The 12,599-nt window shown below is 58.1% G+C and overlaps 5 protein-coding genes across 5 annotated transcripts; 1 reads left to right on the top strand and 4 right to left on the bottom strand.

The window, feature by feature from the left end:
* Positions 1 to 28: 28 nt before the first annotated feature.
* TRAVEDRAFT_122464 (uncharacterized protein) lies at positions 29 to 2,265 on the bottom strand (the record flags this gene model as incomplete). Its single annotated transcript, XM_008039600.1, has 9 exons — positions 29 to 415; positions 478 to 589; positions 642 to 1,405; positions 1,452 to 1,497; positions 1,549 to 1,606; positions 1,662 to 1,701; positions 1,759 to 1,982; positions 2,053 to 2,185; positions 2,239 to 2,265. The coding sequence occupies 9 exons, from the start codon at positions 2,263 to 2,265 to the stop codon at positions 29 to 31; spliced, it is 1,791 nt and encodes a 596-aa protein (XP_008037791.1).
* A 589-nt stretch (positions 2,266 to 2,854) lies between these two features.
* TRAVEDRAFT_166830 (uncharacterized protein) lies at positions 2,855 to 4,858 on the bottom strand (the record flags this gene model as incomplete). The annotated part of the gene is made up of 7 exons (XM_008039599.1): positions 2,855 to 3,143; positions 3,203 to 3,589; positions 3,653 to 3,842; positions 3,912 to 4,070; positions 4,123 to 4,208; positions 4,262 to 4,314; positions 4,365 to 4,858. The coding sequence occupies 7 exons, from the start codon at positions 4,856 to 4,858 to the stop codon at positions 2,974 to 2,976; spliced, it is 1,539 nt and encodes a 512-aa protein (XP_008037790.1). The 3' UTR covers positions 2,855 to 2,973.
* A 2,065-nt stretch (positions 4,859 to 6,923) lies between these two features.
* On the top strand, positions 6,924 to 8,436 carry TRAVEDRAFT_147439 (Thioesterase/thiol ester dehydrase-isomerase). Its single transcript, XM_008039598.1, has 9 exons — positions 6,924 to 7,029; positions 7,112 to 7,139; positions 7,212 to 7,237; positions 7,328 to 7,391; positions 7,481 to 7,494; positions 7,560 to 7,731; positions 7,812 to 7,877; positions 7,954 to 7,991; positions 8,076 to 8,436. The coding sequence occupies exons 1-9, from the start codon at positions 7,000 to 7,002 to the stop codon at positions 8,133 to 8,135; spliced, it is 498 nt and encodes a 165-aa protein (XP_008037789.1). The 5' UTR covers positions 6,924 to 6,999; the 3' UTR covers positions 8,136 to 8,436.
* A 1,020-nt stretch (positions 8,437 to 9,456) lies between these two features.
* On the bottom strand, positions 9,457 to 10,564 carry TRAVEDRAFT_28608 (Der1-like protein). Its single transcript, XM_008039042.1, has 6 exons — positions 10,415 to 10,564; positions 10,295 to 10,360; positions 10,169 to 10,242; positions 10,013 to 10,106; positions 9,619 to 9,920; positions 9,457 to 9,560 (listed from the first exon to the last, which is right to left on the bottom strand). The coding sequence occupies exons 1-6, from the start codon at positions 10,502 to 10,504 to the stop codon at positions 9,536 to 9,538; spliced, it is 651 nt and encodes a 216-aa protein (XP_008037233.1). The 5' UTR covers positions 10,505 to 10,564; the 3' UTR covers positions 9,457 to 9,535.
* Positions 10,565 to 10,990: 426 nt separating this feature from the next.
* TRAVEDRAFT_122666 (uncharacterized protein) lies at positions 10,991 to 12,579 on the bottom strand (the record flags this gene model as incomplete). The annotated part of the gene is made up of 5 exons (XM_008039597.1): positions 10,991 to 11,262; positions 11,363 to 11,829; positions 11,880 to 11,951; positions 12,003 to 12,172; positions 12,229 to 12,579. The coding sequence occupies 5 exons, from the start codon at positions 12,577 to 12,579 to the stop codon at positions 10,991 to 10,993; spliced, it is 1,332 nt and encodes a 443-aa protein (XP_008037788.1).
* Positions 12,580 to 12,599: the final 20 nt, after the last annotated feature.

Below are 12,599 nucleotides of genomic sequence, written 5' to 3'. Positions count from 1 at the left end.
CATAGTTCGCAGACCGGTCGGTGACCCCTCACAAATGCGCCGCAACTTTACTAGCGTTGACGCCATACACAATCGCCGAGTTGGTCTCCATGCGATCCTGCGATGAGTTCTTCGCCCGGCGTACGTTTTCCAGGGCCGTGTCGAGCCCGCCCTCCAAAACCCACCGCTTGAAAACCTCAGCGTCGATCTCGTGGCCGGGCTCCGAAGTCTTCGCGGCCCAGATGGCATGTTCCAGGAGATACACAGAAGACGCGATGTGGCTGAACACGAACAGTGCCGGACGAGGGACGAGGGGGTGCAGCGGCGCCTTGTATGCTTCCACGAGCTCGGGCAACGCGTCACGGAGGGATGCTAGTGGCGCCGCTAGGGTTTGCGCCAGCGGAGCGGGGCAAGACGCGATGATGTCTTCGGTCCACTTTGAAGGCGTGCTCGTTGGTTTATTAACTGGACTTTAAGAAATGCCGGAAATGTGCGTACCTTGATAAATGCGTTGAGTGTGGTAGACTTCTCGATGACCCTCACGAGGTCCAGAGATAGGACCGTGATGGTACCCTCCCATATCTTCTCCACTATGCCGTCTGGAATCAACCTGCGATCCAGGTGAGCCACCAGACGACCATGTTGTCCATCCGCGTACGCACCTGGCAATTCCGTTCTCCTCCATATACCCCTCGCCACCGAGCATGGTCATGCATTCCTCCATCGCAGTTACACACTTCTCCGCGGCAAACGCCTTAATTGCGGGAGTCAGCAGCCGCAACCGAAGGCCCTCACTCTCGCTCGCTACCCCGCACTCATTCTTCCCGAGCAGCACGATCGACCCGAACACAAAGTGCACGAGCGCGCGATACAACACATGCAGCTTCGCGAGCTCCGCCACATGCAACGGCGTGTCCTTCAACAGCTGCTGCCCACCCTTGATCGCGCGCCCGTGCGAGTGCGCGGTCGCGATCGCGAGCGGCTTGCGGAGGTAGGCAACCGAGCTCATCGCGGAGTGCGTGCGCGTGATGTTCAGCACGGGCGTGATCAGCTTCACGCCCTGGTTCGGCTCCCCGAGCAGGTACGCCTCCGCACCTTGGATGGAGAGCTCTGCAGTCGGCAGGATCTTCGTGCCAAACTTGTTCTTCAGCCGGTGGAGGTGGATGTTGTTCGTGAGCGCGGACGGGCGGGGCGCGCCTGGGGGGCGCACGAGCGGCAGCCGCACGGGGATCATGAACAGGGAGAGGCCGCGGGAGCCGTCCTCGGGGCGTCCGGTGCGTGCCAGGGCGAGTGCAATGTCGCTGTCGGTAGCACTGGAGAACCATTTGAAGCCGTCGATCTTGTACTGCGGCCCATAGGAAGTAGTGATTCCTGGGACGGGTGCAGCAACCGTCTCTGTGCGGGATACGTCTGAACCTCCAGGGCGCTACGGAAGATGAGCGCGGGGTTGTCACCAGTACACCAACACGCACCTCCGTCATCCATTGCCCAGCAGTATATGCCCGCGCCGGATCTCGACTGTGGGCACATAGTTAGGGAAGAATGTAACGGTGAAAATCGGTGACATACCTGGTCAATCGGGCAAATATTTCCTCCTTCAATTGTGGCGTTCCGGATAGCTCCAGAACTGTAACAGACGGTGAGAATGGGGGATGTGGCACATGCAAATTTCCAGTACGCACCACGAGCAACACCATCGGTCATGCTCAACGGGCAGTCGACCTGTGAAACGCGTACTCAGTCATCTTCTGGCAGGTACATTTACAACGATGCACCCACCACCTCCGAGTCTGCGACACTGATGAAAAGCTTCGCGAAGCCATACGGCCAGCTATGTTCGCCGTACTTGCGCTCGTACGGAATGGCGACCGTGCCCTCACGCTGGTACAGCTCCTTGAGCCCGCGCCAGCCCTCCGACGTCCGGAGCTCGTCCACGCGCCGTCCCCACGAGTCGTACTGTATAAGCTGAGGCGGTGTGGCATGCTTGCTCAGCTCCCGCATGGCTACCGTACGCTTAACCCGTCAGCGGACATAGTGCATGTGGCGGCGACGGCCAGCAGCTGTGGCGCTTACTCGTCAGGACTTCTCCGCCGAAACGGTCCAGGTCCGCGTCGACATCCCGGAATACATCTGCCGGGAGGATGCGCTTCAGGAGCGCGGGCAGGACGGGGTCGGTGCTGTACGGATTTCCCTCCACGAATGGAACCTGATGCGCGTCTGTCAGTGAAATGTCGGTCGTGTGCACCCTCCATTGCTCACCGGTTGGAAGCCTTCGTCAACACGCATTGCTCACGACGGTGTGGGTGAAGGTAGTGGAGGTGTGACTGTGACTGTTTGATCCGCAGTTAGTGCGAGCCGTGTATTCAGTTGTACCCCTGAAGTTCTCGAAGACTCACAGGCACTGCAGTGAGCGCGACAGGCAACTCGTGGCGGATGGAGGAGTGGTGGGAAGAACGGCGAGAGCGTCGCCCAGGCCGCGTGAGTTGTCGTGGTATATGTCTGTCATGGAGGAATCATGGGACCCCATAGGCTCGGGATGAAGCAGGGACCGACGCCGAGGTCAACTGTCCATACCACGCAACAAGGCGTGCAAGTCCCGTTTTGGCAGGTGTCGACGTTCAGGAGTGCGTGTGATCACCTTTAGGCGCCGCGGCTCCGCGGTGTAAGCCGCCCGCCACGTTATGGTGAGCAATGTATGCCGCACCATGTATAGGGTACTCTGTACTCAACGGACAGAGTGGAAGGCGCCTCGAAAGCAGCTATCATTCACTGCCGAGATAGGAGGGCAGCTTACGGGCACAAGATGTTCCGAACGCTCACATTCAGGTTCGGAGTCTCCAGCAATATGTAAAGCTGATACAAAGTAACGGATGTCATAGAATACATACAGGGACGGGATCCCCAGTCTAGTGTCGAGTCGTGAATAGCGCGTACAGTACTGCCCATACGAAGCGAGTAGCAGTCCAGCCGTTATCGTAATCGTATGGCAGCAGTTTATGAATCCCAGATGGCGCCGAAAGCCGGAATGCCCCTGCTCATCATCCCGTACACGACCTTGCGTGTGAGCGGCTCGTTCGAAATGATGACCACCGCCTCCGCGTCGAACTCGCGCACCATGCGGTGCACGAGCTTCACCATGTCCGGCTTGCCGTGTTCGCGCGTATCTGGGCACGCAGACTTTCGTCAGCACGCAGTTATCCCGCAGGCAGCGGGAAATGCTCACCGTAGATGACGGCGCTCGGGTTCGCCGCAAGGAGCGAGTCCACCAGCTTGTCGCCAAACGTCTTGCGCACCGCGGGCGCGGTCCACAGCAGCTGCAGCTTGGTCTTCTGCGCGAACACGACGGGTGCGATCGGGCCGATCCCGCTGCCCGTCGCGACGAGGAGCACGCGCCGGAATAGCGGTGTAACGCGAACGACACCGTAGCAGGGCACGCCGCGCACCCAGAGCTCCTTCGGGGGGTTGCTGATGGTCTCGCTCGTCCAGTCGCCTGCGCGTGACACAACGGCGGAGTACCCCTTCTCGCCCGGCACGGAGATCGTCGCGAAGGAGTGCCACTCCGTGAGCGGGCTGAGGGACATGCGGGTGAAATGACCCGGGTGTGTGTCAACTAGAACCACAATGTGCGATCAGCACGGGCTCGGGCATATAGACGGGTGTCCGGATCACTGACCGTAGTCGAAGTGCAGACGGACGCAATGGTCGGAGAGGATTTCGGGGCGGACAGGGACCTTGCGGAGCCGGAGCCACGGCAGGATGATGGAGAAGGTCATGATGAGGACGAGCCAGAAGGGAGGGGCGCGAACGACTGCCTGGCCCAAGGTTTGGCCAGGCTCCTGATAGTCCTTGATGAGGAAGATGATCTGCGAGCCGATAAATCAGCGTCCGTGTCCATCTCAGTTGTGCGTGGTCAGCGCTGTAGTAACACTTACCAGGCACCAGACGAGCGCAATCGCGGTCCACCCAAGGAAACGGTGCGTCATTTCGAACGTATCATGACGCTTAACGCGCATTTTCGGGTGCGCGAATGTGAGCATTCCCAGAAGAAGCGTGATGATGATGTACGTGAACACCAAGGTGGGAATCGTAATCTGCGGCGCAGGTGAGCTTGACCACAAACTGCCTGCAACATCATGAACTTACGTGATCGTTCCTGAGGAACTGACGGGTCGATTGTGCGGCGAAGAGGATGATCCAAACCGTTCCGCTGACGCCACAACCGGAGTGGACTAGAGTTTGCGCGTCAGTGACGCGAAACAAGGGGATGACGCTCGCTACCCACTTCCTCCGATCGTGTAGACGCGCCCGAGGATGCGGCGGATCCAGAGCGGCCACCTAAGACCTCGATTAGTGCAAATATAGACACGATCAGCGGAGGGACATACGACTGCGGTGCCGCACAGGCAACGGTAAAGAAAGCGTTGATAACGTAGTCCTGACGCATGAGAATGGCCACGAAGATGTTTGCAACCGCGACCTTTCCTAGGAACTGTGCGTCGGCGCCCTCCGCGCCACCCTTAACGCAGGTCGCGATAAAGACGGCCATGTTCGTGACGAAGACGATGCCGAAGAGTCTGCGGTACAGAGAAAAGACCTGGAAACGCAGGTTGCGCAGCCAGTGTGCCTGCGTCTTCGCGGGCAGTTCGTCATCTTGGTACCCCTCCCAGGAAATGATGCCCTTCTCGGTGTCGAGCACGCTCTTCCCGTCAGAGATGGACGATGCCGCGGTGGAAGTGTTCAGCGAAGACTTCTCGAGATCGTACTTGAGAGAAGAGACCGGGGCCACATGGGCTTGTGCCGGAGGAGTGATCGTCGACACGCTGCTGACCGTCGAAGGATGGTCCCCACGAGGCACGTCGTCAACACCGTTGTCTGGCATGACGGCAGGTATGTCGGAAGGAGGGAGGGGGAGGGTACGGGGGAGGGAGGGGAAAAGGGAAGGGATGGGCAACAAGTCGCTGAGGGACCACAGCCGTTCGGCGCCCTAGATATACCCTCATGGGCACCAGGGTTGCATCGCGGCTGTGAACGGTTTCCGCATGCGTTTGGACATACTTGGAAAAACTCGAGCACATGGAAGCGCTCAGACGTGGGCGACTGGGCCCCGGAGCGGAGCAGAGTGGCAGACGAACATAGCTTGGCGAACCTGGATCGCGAGACGCCTGATTCCGTGTCTTCTATATGTCAAGAAGTCGTGGATCCCACACGCCGAGGCTTCGGGTGTCGGCCAATCCCAAGAGATGCGAGCTGGCGATGGCTCCGCGATAGAGTGAGAACCGGTAAGGGACGTACCCGTATTGTCTGTCCCCGGGCAGTGTTCGCGGGATACGCGAGAAATTGCGAAAAGTGAGGTTGCTCCAACGCGGATTCTTTGGCATTCCGAGGAGAAGAAACGGCTGCGACCCCGATTGCGTGCAGAGATATGGACCGTGATTCGAAGGATGCGAAAATACGCGCGGAACAGTCGACAGGAAGACGCCCATACGCCAGTACCTTGACGTCGCGCGTGCATTCGCGCCGTCCAGCGCCACGAAGCACCTGGACCTTCCTGCTGAAATGGTAATAAGCACAAATTTCCGTGTCGAGGGTGCTGACCTGACATGTTGCGCAATGATCTGACAAGCCTCGCTGATTCCGACGTCCGGATGTCCGGACGCAGTATGCTGTGTGCAGGGATGTCCTCGGCGTGTTGAACCTTGCGGAGGGGATCCGGAGGTGCGTGGGAGGGAGGAGTGTCTGTTTCGGTCAGCGAATATTTGCGACCATAATCAAGTGCGTCATCTATCTGCGGGAGTTGGTGATGAAGATGCGTCGTATCGCGAGAGACTTGCTCCGGCGGCGTGGTGAGAACGGCGCAGCCATGCGGTGACCAACGCGGTAAGAGATAACATCTGGCGGATGCAGGGCCCTACATTGTGTGCCGCCTCGTCGGCTCTCAGGGTCGCATTCGAAGATCAACCCGGCGATCTCCATTCCTCACCCGATTCGGGTACCGGTGTACTCTCGTCCACGCATCGCCCTCGCGGTACCGAGAGGGGACCCATGCCAAGTACTGCGAGAGGTCGCTCGGCCGACGGGTTTAAAGCCTGCATGGTATATCCGCGTACAAGCCCTGACTCGTTTGCGGTTTGACTGGTGCGGTACAACATCGTTGGAGACACCCCAGTTGCTCTCTTGGCCGCTTTCCACGGCACGAACTAACAACCTTAGGGAAAGCGCAGTTGGTGAGCAGTCCGGTATACAGACGGAAACACTCGAACGCTCACGGAGTTGACAGTTGTGCCCTTGATGAGTATTTTGGCGTGTGCCTCAGCCCAATCTCGGTAGGTCGCATCCCACGCCGCGGTAAACTGGCGCTGCGCTACAAGAAGGGACACACCGAGCGGTCCGGGAGGCGGATTCTACGCGATACGTGAGTGGCTCGAGCTTATGGACCTGCATCGGAGTAGCGGCGTCGCCAGGTGCAGAACTGCGGCTGGCCCGGACCCGGCATGTTGGGGTTCTCCTTCGTGCGAGTGTTTCCCAGAGAACACCCTAGCGCGGTGCGGCCTCGCCAAGTCCACCGCCCGTGGAGATGCGTCGCACAATGACGGCCGAACCTGTCGGAGGCGGGTTTACTGTGCTCAAGACCATGTCCAGCCAGATGGTGGCTTGGTCTGTCAACTGTCGTGATGCTGAAGTGTCGGTGAAAATTCAGTACAGCCTCCGAGACGGATTTACCGTACTCCTGACAGGGCCGCAAGATTCAACTGAGCAGAGCGCGGAGGGCATGAGGAGCCGACAGGCACATCGTGGGATGCAAGTCATTTTGGCTGCAGAAGCAGAGTTGCAGGAACAGAGACATCGACGTCGGAGAGTCGGCATCAGTGCCACGTGGGTTCGGGCGCCCGGGTTCCCCGCGCGTGCGACGTGAGTATGTACTCATCTTTCTTGAGTTCGACGTCGAGGACGAAGCGGCTTCACAGGCTTGTTCAACGGCAACTTCTTAGCCAATTTTGCGCAACCTCCCATTGAACAATTATGGCTGCGTGTCTCAGATTTACCCGCCGAGTGAGTGCACAGCAGGCCCACCTATCAACCTGCCAGTCCTGACATACGTACGTCGCCGTGACGCGACCGGCGTGTTCGACAGGTATGGCGATCTTTCGTGGAGAATAAAGGTAAGCCTGTTCACTTCCGAGTCTGCTTCTAGCGTACACACAGCAGCCTGAAGATTTCACCCTCTCCGCCAGGGCACGACCAGCAATGTTTCCCCAATGTGCGTGTGGACCCGCCGTGTGCTGCGTGCCTCGTGTATACATGGCATGCCGCCCACCATGTCTCGGGAGATTGACGCGTCGCCGTGCAGCTCTCCATCCTTGACGCAAAGCCAGGCCTGCTCAAGGCGTCTCTCAAGATCGAGCCGTACAACCGTACGTCCTAACTGCGCGTTCCCAAAGACAAATAACGCTAACATACGTGATACTGTATCTTCGCCTCTCCCACACGCCCTCCTCATCAGTGAACCGTGTTGGCGTGAGCGTCCATTCCATGATTCTTCGATCCTGCGCGCGGTGGAGTTGAGCGATAACGGACCACAGACCGTGCACGGCGGGCTTATCATGTCCCTCACCGATACGCTCGGTTCTCTTGCGGTCGCGACCAAGGGGCAGTACATGACCGGCGTCTCTGTCGACATCGGCACGTCCTTCGTCAAGCCCGCAGGCCGCGTTGGGGAGGAGCTTACCGCGACCGCCGTCGTCACCGGGATCGGTGCGTACACCCTCCCGCGTCTCTGCGTTCAGCCGTGTGTGCGGAATCGTGATTGAACCGAGCCCCGGGGCGTGGAACAGGCAAGTCGCTCGCGTACACGCGCGTGGACTTCTACAACGCGCAGGGCCAGCTCGCGGCGTACGGCCGTAAGTCCTGCTCGCTCTCTTCGCCCCTCCGGGCCCTGCGCACACACGCCGACTGATCGTCATATTCTCCCACCAGATCATACGAAGTACGTAGGCAAGTCGGCCGGCCACGAGGTACGTACCGTCGTTTCCATCCCTGCTTTCCCTCTACACCTGCGCGGCGCGTCTCGGCAGTGCCGTAACTGATGCTCCCCACAGAGCGACGTGAAGTTCTCCGAGGATGGCGAGCGCGTTATCGAGGGCGAGGACATCGACTAGCCGCAGCGCAAGCAGACACGGAGGGAGCGTTCACGCGGATCACGGCGCGTTCGACCTGTCGCTTCTGCGCGCTGGAGTCTTGATGTGCACGACGCGTCCGCGTTCTCCTCGAAGGTCCCCATCATGCAGCCCCGGAGGCCCGGCATGTGGATGCCTGAATGTCGACTCTTGAGTATGGCGTGCTCCGTATCCATCATTGCCAATATAGATATCTCCATCGCGCTATGAAGGGAGCGCGACGCGAGAGCGTCGCTAGATGAGCTTGTCTCCCATAGGCAGACGTATAGATGAGCTATCGACGCCGGTGCGAGTCGCGCACTGACACGCGAGCTGCGAGTACCTTCGCGGCGCTTTTACACGTGCAACCCGTACCGCCAGGTGGACGCGAGGTTCAATGGAAACCTTTCTGAGTGATGCGGCATCAGGTTCACTGCCCTGAACAACGAGAATCGATGATAGTGACCCAACTTGCCGTATACATAGTGCACGGCCTGGAGCACTCGAGCTGCGGACGGGGTACTCACTGCTCATATGAACATAGGTCTAAGGGGATGTCTGAGAACTGCGTCAATTTAGCGATAGTTAACATGACATGTCTGTTGGAGGGAGTCATCAGTGGGAGGGGTACCTAGCTGCGGTGCGCCCAACGCAGCCTTTGAGTCTCTGTGCATACTTTTTTTGGTCGAGCGTATAGCGGCGAACTATGTACACTGGTTCCCAAAGGGGCTTGTTATGCTGTTCGCCGGTCGGGCATCCCGGTGTGGACTCTTTGGTACCAGGTACACAACTAACGCATATATAGATTGTAGTATATAGACCGTGACGTCCTCAAGTTGCTCTGGTCTAGAGGAGATCCTCCTGGTTCCCCATGCCAACGCACTCCCCACGGGCGTAAATGGGAAGGTTTCGTTGTACAGTGGCACAAGACATGCTGCTTTATTGGGACGTCGCCGGCTCGCATCTCTTGTGGGTGCTGATCATGTCATTGGCTAGGTGTTGTTCTCGATAGTGTGCGAATTTTGAGTCGCCCGTTTCTCCTTTGCATCCTCCTCAGCCTCTCTCGCCCACTCCGATGCCAAGGTGCCGCCTCGTCTACTCTCACATCCCCTGAAGGTCAAGATACAGTAGGCCTCAAACGCCAGACTAAAGCAGTATTATATGGGATGACACGGATGTGGGGCATCCCTCGACACTTCACCCCACGCCGCGGTGTACCCCTCCCACCGAGCTGTATACGTGGATGCTCAGAGAGCTGAACTGGAGAAGTGATGCCAGTGACCGCGGTCCATAGGCGGATCTTGGTGATGTCAGGGTGAAAGCGCGCGGTGAGGGCCGTAAGGCCGGATCTTATCAGATAACGATTGCAGAACGATCTAATGTACACATCCCTGGGGCTGGGTTCAAACGTCTCCGAAGAGCCGTTTCCTGAGCAGAAAAGGATCGTCAGAACGGCGACTGCAGCAACGATGGAAGCGCTACGCACAAGGCCTCTGGTGCCTCGCTGAGCACGGTCGGGCCCCCAATCATCTCGCGCGTCCACACGTCCTGCATAAACCAGCCGACGTGGCCCACGGCACACCCCAGCAGGTCGCCCGCAGCAGCTCTCCACGTTCCGTTCAGGATCCAAGCGAGCCCGACCAGTGCGAGCGGGAGATACGGGGCCGTGATAGTGACGAGGCCGAAGAGCGAAATGGGGGTCGAGGGGTGCCGCCGCGACCAGAGATAGATCGGCACGAACGCCAAGGGCGAGGAGAGGAAGGGAAGGTTCACGAGCGGAGAGAGGAGCTGGCGTGCGAGGAGGAGCGTGCGTTAGGGCGTGGAGGGCGCGGATGGGGCGCGGGAGGGGCGGTTATTCTGTCCCGGCGAAAAGCACTCACCAGAAGCATCAGCGAGGACAGGAACAGCATCCAGAAGTAGTCCGCCTTCCTGTTCGCGAAGGAAGATTCCTCGAGCATCCTGCTATAGCGCATGCTGCGATAACGAGCCATGAGCGGGGCTGCGGACGGGGAGGTCGGGGATAAGGGCGGTCTCACAAGAAGAACATGTGGAAGACAAAGTCGAGGGAGATGCTTCCAAAGTAGAAGAATGTCGTGAAAGCACGCCATGGCTGGAGAAGCGTCAGGCCCGGGGAGCGAAGGGAGCCAAGATGTCGCACGTACCTGCGCGTTCGTGAAGGCAGCCTTGAAGCTGAAGTACAGCTGCAGTGGTGTAACGAGTTGACATTGCTGAAAAAGAAAGCGTATAGGCCTGAGCAGCTGTACAAATTCCAGTACACTTACGACCGCCAAACTTGTCAAGACGGAGAGCGCGAGCCACGCTCTTGTTACGGGTGGTATTTGCGTTACCCAAGCTTCGATACCGACCGGCATGACGAGTTCTGTGTATTTCTGTCCGTCCTACAGAAGTGATATTCCTTCCAGGCCAAGGCCGTGGGGTCAACGAGATGGATACGAGTGAGCAAGCGAGAGCAAGAACATGGCGGCGTAAGCAGCACTGTCGCCGGACATGGACACGTTCAGTGGGCGCTTCCCATCACGGACGTGGCGCGTCATGCGAAGATCACGTGAATGCCACGATGATCCATAAGCGCCCATGCCCGCTGCGTTAGGTTCGAGACTTCTTTGAGTCTTTCTGTCTGTAACCACCACATGCACATGTCCCACTATACATCACGTATGTAAATATCTCAAAATTTGCGAGGCAACATCGCAATAAGCAGATTTTTGGGGTTGATCATGGCGTTCAACAACACCTAACATATACAAGTGTTACAATTTCGCTAATGAGTCCACAGGTCATACTATACAGAGCGTCCAAGTACTTCTTCGTACTTGGCCTATCCCACGAAGACACAACTACCCCATCGCAGGCCGACCGAGATTCGACAGCGTACGACTAAAGTTTCGTATGTGGTTGATATCGACGGACGCGCCGCCTCTCCTCATCCTCAACAGCCCAGTCGACAGCGGTGCAGGAGCCTCCTTGCGGTCTTCGAGGTCTGGAACTGCAATTTCGTCCAGCTCTTGGAGTTCTTTCTTCACCATCGTGGCGATCAGCATCAGGGCCGACACTGTTGTCACTAGCATCTGCGGGAAGAAACCGATCGCGTCTATCAAGTGTGGTAAGTCTCATAGCCCTTACTGTTTTGTAGCTTGGTATGCACCGACCGATTAACACTCCTAGCGACCGTGCCTATCAGTATCAGACACCGTAGCAGTCTATCCGACACACACCGTCAAATCCTGGCGCATCAGGCATGGCGGCCCGTAATTGTGGAATTACGAGGATGATGATGAAAGTCGACGCGAGATGCTTCAGAACCTTGTCTGCGTCCTCTAGGTGCCACGAGAATGCCACGAGCGCCATGGTGGCGTGCGCCAGCATCCAGCTCGATCCGAAGAGCAACAGGGCGTACATCCGCGCCTCTGGAGGCCGACTGATCCGTAACGTGAGGTCTCTGGACGTCTCCTGAGTCCCATTGCTGCCCTTCACGAAACTGGGTGTATCGCTGGAAACGGTGACAAAACTCGACGTGATGTCGATGGTGGACAACCGTTGGATGGGCAAGCTTTGGTTGTCGGCCGCCGAAACAGCTCGCAATGTGCTGGTTAGAAGGTAGGTGTCGAACGGGTAAAGGCGGGCCTGGTAGACGTCCAGTACGTGGTCGTCGTCAAACTGGAACATATTCTGGATGCTAGAGGCAAGTCAGCTACATCATGGCGTGGTCACATTGCCCTTACTCACTTGTTCCGCTGGCTACCGCCATTAAGATAGGGGAAGAGTGCGGGGTCGTACGTTGCCGCCGTTTCCGCTCCTCTGAATCGCTTGTCAATGTGAGTTCTGTGCGTCGTATGAGTACCAACTCACCCGTCAACCAGAATCGCGAGCGGCATGGATGGTAGTCCGCAGCCTGAGCTACCATGCGCCCCTTCGGATCCGGGGAGAACAAATTCCTCGCCGCAGGCAATGATGGACCAACGGATAGTCACCGCAGGCTCGTCGATGTCCACGTCGACGTCATCGCCCACGAGTACGATCTACAGACACAAGGTAAGCCTTAACTTATTTTGGACCCGCAATCACACCTACTCACCCCAGGTGTGTTTGCAGCAACGTCATCGAGGAGGCTAGCAAATGGAGGCCGCTCATCCTCGCCGGAAATGAAGGCACAGGATATCGCCAAGGTGAAGAGTAACGACAGAAACACGGCAATACAAACCGTAAACGCTGGGCCAATTGGTATGATCCCCGCTTTGGTTCGGATAGGAAGGGGATCCGCAGGAGGGCTGGTAGTCGTCGGTGTCCCTCTGTGGGTCCGCTTCAATCCCGGCTTTGTGCCGCCGGGACGGGCTTGTCTTGGTGGGACGGCGCTCTCCGTAAAGGAGGCCGCCGAAGGGGGCCTGATGAGGCCAGTGGTCGAAAGAAAAGAGTGACGGGTCGACATAACAGCCGAAGTACAAGGAG

Source organism: Trametes versicolor (assembly GCF_000271585.1).
Source record: "Trametes versicolor FP-101664 SS1 unplaced genomic scaffold TRAVEscaffold_5, whole genome shotgun sequence".
Classification (NCBI taxonomy): domain Eukaryota; kingdom Fungi; phylum Basidiomycota; class Agaricomycetes; order Polyporales; family Polyporaceae; genus Trametes; species Trametes versicolor.
The sequence above is the reverse complement of the archived record's forward strand: the minus strand, read 5'-3'. Positions and strand labels throughout refer to the sequence as shown.